General features: G+C 31.1%; 1 protein-coding gene across 1 annotated transcript; it reads right to left on the minus strand.

Annotated features, from left to right (window-relative positions):
* Positions 1 to 5,603: 5,603 nt before the first annotated feature.
* LOC123918536 (probable histone H2B.1) lies at positions 5,604 to 6,298 on the minus strand. The gene has a single exon (XM_045970614.1). It carries the CDS (start codon positions 6,188 to 6,190, stop codon positions 5,741 to 5,743), a length of 450 nt encoding a protein of 149 aa, XP_045826570.1. The 5' UTR covers positions 6,191 to 6,298; the 3' UTR covers positions 5,604 to 5,740.
* Positions 6,299 to 7,188: the final 890 nt, after the last annotated feature.

A 7,188-nucleotide genomic window follows, 5' to 3' on the forward strand; every position in this document is an offset into this window, starting at 1 on the left:
AAAAAAAGTGTTTTTTTAAAATTCTTCAAAAGTATAATAATGGAGAGGGAAAATGGAGAGAATCTTAACTCCAAACATCATCCCTTTAATAATATCTCGAGTAGTTATCATCTCGGATTTGTTGATTCTATTTATGTAAGTTTATTTTTATTTGGACTCAGTACCTATAACTATAAGTTAAAAAATTGATATTGACTCTGTTTGGTAAAATTAAGCTATAAGCTAGCTTATAGCTGATAAACTAGTTGATAGCTGAAAAGAATGCTTATTGAAATTAAAGTGTTTGGTAAAATTAACTTTTTAAATGATTGATAAATATAAAAAAGACATAAAATGACATTTATATGTAGTGGGTAGTTTTTGTTTTAGTGGGTAGTTTTTTATTTTATAAAAAGTAATAGAATTAAATTAAAGGTTAAAAATGGAAAAAGTTATAAGCTCAAACGCTACTTGAAATAGTATATTAAAAAAAGCTATAAGCTCGTGAGAAAAAAAATTTACCAAATACTTTTTTTTTCAAACAAGCTTATAAGTTAATCCAATAAGCTATAAGCTAGCTTATTGGACTTACCAAACACACCTGTTATGTGGTTAGTATCACGCCATGTGGTCCAATAAAAAGCTAATGACACGACTAAAAGTCCACCAATTGTTTTTGACCAAAAAAAAAGTCACCAATTTTTTTATTTTTTTATTATATGCAAAATCGCAAATCTTTAATTTGTCGAGAATAAATCCACAAAAAAAATATACAACTAAAATAAAGAAAAATAAATTACAGAGATTAAAATCATATTTAAATTTCCAAAAAGAAAAAAAAGTTAAAGGATGTTCATCATATTTGCTTATCTAAAGTGATATATAAGCAACAATCACTTTAGAGTATAAATTAAATAATATTAATCATCGATTAGAAAATTATTAGGTTTTTGTAATGGAGGAAATTGAGCATGCTACAATAACAATATTTGATTTTCTTATATTATGAGTTCATGTTATGTAGAAAATGGACTTTCTTTTCTAATATTTTTTTTAAAATATGTTAAGAGTTTCGTATCAAATGTGAGATTGTCTAAATATGAGTTTAGTCGATTTTGTAATAGTAAAGAAGAGTTGGATCTAAGAAAATTTAATATTGTATAGAGTTTCTCCCAACATCAATTAGACCACCGAGTTGGAAAAAAAAAGGAGTCTAATAATATTTTTTCAACAATAATATATTTTTCACTCCATTTATCTGTTACCTAATATTTATTTTAGTCCTTTATGTATTTTAAGTGTGTAAACATTAGTCTTAGGTATCGTTTGGTCTAACTTTTTTTCCTCTTCTTATTCCTTAAAAGTAAAAAATTAGGTCAAACAACAATTTTTAAAAGCTCTATTAAAAAAATAAACCGCTTCTATATTTTAAGAAAAATTATAATATATTATCAAACATATCTTTTAACCTTATTATAATAAAATAAAAGACAACTTTTAACTTTTTTTTATAAAAAAAGTAAAAAAGTAAAATTTACCAAACAACTTTGATTTAATTTCAAAGCTATGATTTCTAGCTTTGTAGTTAAAAGAACTTTTATACCTAAATTTTTTTTGGTCAAACGGTACCTTATTACTTTGATTGTATACCAGTTAGTTATAGGCAAAATTTAATCTTATGGATCCGTTTGATCTGCAAAATATAAATACTGGACAAAACAGTACATGACAGTAACAGCACATGACAAACGTTTAAGGTATTGAACAAACTTGGTGTTGTATGATGTTTGGTGGACAAAAGGTTATTTTAGTATTTTAGACAACTTGTGTTGAGGACAAAAAGTTGTTCCGTTGTTCTGTGGGGGACAAGAATTTCAGTTTTTGTCCTGTTCATTGACCCTCAGTTTGTCCAGTATCGGGAACAATTTTAAAATCAAACATAATACAGCAAAAATTGTCATGTTTAGTCCCTTATTTTTTAGCAAATCAAACGCATCCTATACTTATGTTCAGTTTTCTCTACATTTTTCTAATCTAATAGTTAAATAGTTAAAGTTAATTGAATAACAAGAGAGGGGATATAAATCCAAAAAAACAAATTTAGGATAAGAGGATTAAAAAATATCTAAATACAAAATCTTAGATATTAAAAAACAATAAATATCTCCGTCAAAAAAAAAACAATAAATATCAAATCTTCAAAGATTCTCTCCGTACAAACGAAACGACACACATAAAAACCCAATTATCTCCGAATCTTTAGGAAAAAATAAATAAAGATTTATAGACAACTAAGATAAAATAAATTACTTCATTCCCAAGTTTGGCCGTTACTTACTTCATTCCCAAGTTTTACCGTTACTTACAAATTGGTATATATAGGAAAGAGTGCAATAACATAATTACATACCACGCGAATCATCAAAGCTCTCTCCTTTGTCTTGTAGCCTTTGCTATTCATTATTTTCCAAATTGATTCATCATGGTTCAATGTTATTGTAAAGCATACCCACGTATGATTTCCAACGATTTTACCACACAAAATACTTCATCTGAAAAATATTTCAATATTCAATTTGAACACAGAGTTATGCATGTTGCAGCCGATACAAATTTTCACTCTTTTAGCAACACTCATAGGCACGCTCTCCATAATGTGTCGATGGATAAAATTGTTCAAGAAGATACTTTTCTATCTTGGTTTTCTCAAATCGATATTCCTGTGGATGCTTATACGTTGGTGGCTGAAGAAATATCGGAATGTGCTTATGATATGGTTTATGATGAAAAATATAAGGATCTAAGTGTTCTTACTATTCGAGTTGAGTTTGTGGTTACAAGGTCTGCTGAAGATGATGACCGTGAAGACGAAGAGAACCCTAGTTTTGAAGAGGATCAAGAGGTAATGGAGGTTGTAGAAGAAGAGAATGGGTTGGTGGGTATTGAAGGTGAAAGTGATTATGAAGATGATTATGATTATGAAGTTGATTATGGTTTGGAAGAGGTTGAAGAGGACATGATGGCTGCAGAAGAATATAACTGGTTTACTCCTGCGGCTAAGTCGTGTGTTGAAGAATTGGATACGGTAAACGTTGAAGAAGCGACACAATGTACGGTTTGTTTTGAAGATTTTAATGTTGGTGTTCGATTGCCATGTTCCCACATTTTTCATTCAAGTTGTATTCAAGATTGGTTGGTTATAGGCAGCAGTTGTCCTTTGTGCAGGTTTCAGTTTCGCACAAGTGAATAAGCTGTTGCTAGAGATGGATAGATCTTATGTAGTTTATGTTAAGCGTAGTTGAATTATGTAGCTCACAGTCTAGATAAACTGTCAAAAGGATTTGGTTATAGAACATCTGATGTATGAATTCTGTTTTCTTTAATCTAATGAAGTATATTTGCTGTCAAAAAGAATAAGTTGTGTCATTTTTGTTATTATGCTTTACTTTATTAATTGTGATTTTTCAGAAATTGATTATATAAGTAGAGTGTATTATTACGTTTGTGATTTTGCAGAAATTGATTTTTCTGTTGCTAGCTAAGCATGATTTTGTTATTCTTGTATGCAGTAACAAGATTCCACATTATATTTAACTCGGCAAGATTAGTGTAAAAGATTAGTGTGATTGAATTGTCTTAGATTGCGATTTTAGTTTTTAACTCGGCAAGCTAAATGGCATAGTGCAATAGATCATTGGTTTATCTTTCTGGTGTAAAAATACCAACTATAATTTGTTGCTTGATTTGGTCACAAGGAAAAACTTGCCTATTTGATGTGCAGACATCTTTATATTATTCCACAACTAGCTGTTGTGATTCAGCCATAATGCATGGTCACATCAGCACAGCAACCCGACCTGCCAGTTTTCGGTCCTCCTTTTTACATATATCCACTAGAATATCTTTCGAAGAATGAAAATTATGCAGGCAATGCTGCACTATTGTCCGACAGTCCCACATCATTCCAACAGGTCCGACTTAACCTGCAACTAAAGAAGACATTTCAGTCATATTCATCTGATGCAGAACACAGAGGGAAGGTTGATGCCATTGAACATGCTGCTCTTGCAGCTGCGTCCGCTTCAACAGACAGACCTACAAATTTGGCGTAGTAAATGGCGAGCCTTTGGTGGAGCTTGTACTCACCACAAACTAGAAGAACCGGAAAACTGTTTACCAAAACTGTTTTTAACACTTCAAGTTTTAAGATTTTCTTTGCGACCTCCACTCATCAAACAAGATGATTTGATCCTTATTCGCACATATTAGACTCGATATTTCACCCATCCAAATTATATAAAAACTGAAGACAATGTTTATTCTTAGAACAATAACATAAATACTACTAATACTACTATTACTCGTTGCGAGTTTAACTAATTAACTCAATTGAACAATAATATATCCTTTTTGTAGTGTAATAATGAAGACCAACATAAAACTTTATGTCCCTAGCTTCAGATTATAACCTTTTCCAACAAAACTCTTGTTTATAAGGCAGACTAGTTTGATTACCAGTCAAAGATACTCTAGAAATAATATCAGCAACAGAGAACTTCCAAGGAATTAACTGATCCTTGAACTTTGCTTGATTTCTTGCATACCTAATTGAGTTTAGAAAATTAATAACAGTAGAGTTTATAACCAAGCTATATTGAGAATTCCAACCTCTATCCCTGACTTTATACAGGGCATGAATTAAGTGAAGACAGGGGGCAATGTTAATCAAAGAACAAATGAGATATACTTTTATCTTTCTTAAAGCACAAGCTACATATAGATGCCATTGAACAGCCTCTTTGCATCAACTTATCAGCTGAGAGCAGAGCACCTTATCGTGAACCAATCTCCAAACAAATAAAGACTGGGATGGAGGAATGTCTTTGCTCCAAATCTTTTTTATCCAAGGCAAGCAAGCATTGACCTGAGGGGGGAAATTGATACAAGATTATTTCAAAACATTCTCTCAAGCCTATTTTCAAACAACCAAAGTATATAACTTCTTTACTTCATCTTACAACAAATAAAATAGAACGATGATAATAACCTTTTCCAACAAGTCTTGTTTATAAGGCAGACTAGTTTGATTACCAGTCAAAGATACTCTAGAAATAATATCAGCAACAGAGAACTTCCAAGGAATTAACTGATCCTTGAACTTTGCTTGATTTCTTGCATACCTAACTGAGTTTAGAAAACTAATAACAGTAGAGTTTATAACCAAGCTATATTGAGAATTCCAACCTCTATCACTGACTTTATACAGTGCATGACTTTATAAAGTGTTTAGATCTGAAACCCCAACATGAACATCATCGACATGCTATGCCAGATCGATTGTAACAATTTCCACTGCTAATTACTCTTTGTTACACAGTCAACAGATTTACTAATTTTTTATCATTATTATTTGTCACTTCTTGATAATTGCATTATATTGTTTTAGTAACAAACACTTGGCAGGTATGATATGAATTGTTTCCAAATCGATTTACTTGCAAATTAAAATGATTTTCGATTAAAGCTATTACTTAAGTAAGAATTAAAGAGAAAAAACTTGACAGAACCAAAGTTATATCACATAAAAATATTGTAAGCTGCTTCTAATCAAAAACAAAGATCGATTCATACACAACAGAAGGATTCACTTGATTAAAAAGAAAATTACACGCTAATTCAAATCTAATACTAACAGAATTAAACATCTAAAATAACCACTAATCAGAATCACTTCATAACCCATCAAATAGTAAATACAAGTCTAAGAACTTGTGAATTTAGTCACAGCTTTTGTACCCTCAGAAACAGCATGCTTAGCCAATTCACCGGGAAGAACAAGTCTGACAGCAGTTTGAATTTCCCTAGAAGTGATTGTTGGCTTCTTGTTGTACCTTGCAAGTCTTGATGATTCTTGTGCGAGTTTCTCGAAGATGTCGTTGATGAAACTGTTCATTATTCCCATGGCTTTGCTTGAGATACCAATGTCTGGGTGAACTTGTTTCAGAACTTTGAAGATGTAGATCTTGTATGTTTCTACGCTCTTCTTGTTTCTCTTCTTCTTCTTCTCTCCTGCTGCCGCTGAACCACCGTCCTTTGGAAGCTTCTTTCCTGCCTTTGGCTTCTTCTCAGCGGGAGCCTTCTCTGCTACGGTGGACTTCTTCTCCTCTGCGGGTTTCTTCTCCGCTGGCTTCTTCTCTCCTTTTGGTGCCATTGAATAGGAGATTTGGGAATTTGGAGAAAATTAGGGTTTGGAATTGGGAATTGGAAATGAAATTAGAAGCAGAGTGAATGAGTTTTGGTGAATGATGAATGTTGCGTCGATTTATTATATATAAGAGTGTTCTCGCTTTTCTATTGGATAATGAGGTTTGCCTCGGATCGATGACGTGGAACTTGTTTAGCCGTTACGTTATATTCCCAAAGAGAGATGACAATAGACGGTGGAGATTTTGGTTTGATTCAACGGTGAGATGAGGACGCTTTTGGTGATGGATAAAAATCCAAAAATATCTGCTTACTTTCATTCCGCGCCCAAATGGATATTCCCACTTTTATTGCACCGTTGTTTTCGCGGTTTAGTTTTGAAACAGACTAATTTTAATTTTCCGATACAATTATTTTTATTTTTTTTTTACGGAAATTATTTTAACAATAAACTCATTCATTTAATTTTAAAGAGGAGCAAAATAAAGTACATGACTACTGTACAGGTCATACTTGCATAAAAAAAAAACTGTACAAATCATACTAAATCCAGCCGCAAAAATGAAAACAAGTAATCAGGGGTGAAGTTAGGTGAAATTTTATTTGGGGATCAAATATATAAGAAAACGCAAATATATTTTTATGAATTTTGTCTCAAAAATTTTCATTTTTTTTCTTCTTGAACAAGCCAAAATGAGATATCTATTACTAATATATTAAAATCGATTATCACCAAAGTTACTAATTTATCCTTATTATTTTTAACCACATTGCAAGTTTTATATTTTTCATTGTAATTTCACTAAAAAAAAATATAAAAAGAATATAAGATAAATACCAAAAAAAAAAATGATATGCTTAAAAATAGAAAAGAAACGGATCATAGATTGTAACAAAACAGAACAATCTACAACTCAATAATCTATTAAAAGAAAAAAGAGAATAAAATAGTCAATAAAAAAATTATAGAAAAAATAAGATGAATATGCATAAAATTAGTTAAAT

Source organism: Trifolium pratense, linkage group LG3, assembly GCF_020283565.1.
Source record: "Trifolium pratense cultivar HEN17-A07 linkage group LG3, ARS_RC_1.1, whole genome shotgun sequence".
Lineage (NCBI taxonomy): Eukaryota > Viridiplantae > Streptophyta > Magnoliopsida > Fabales > Fabaceae > Trifolium > Trifolium pratense.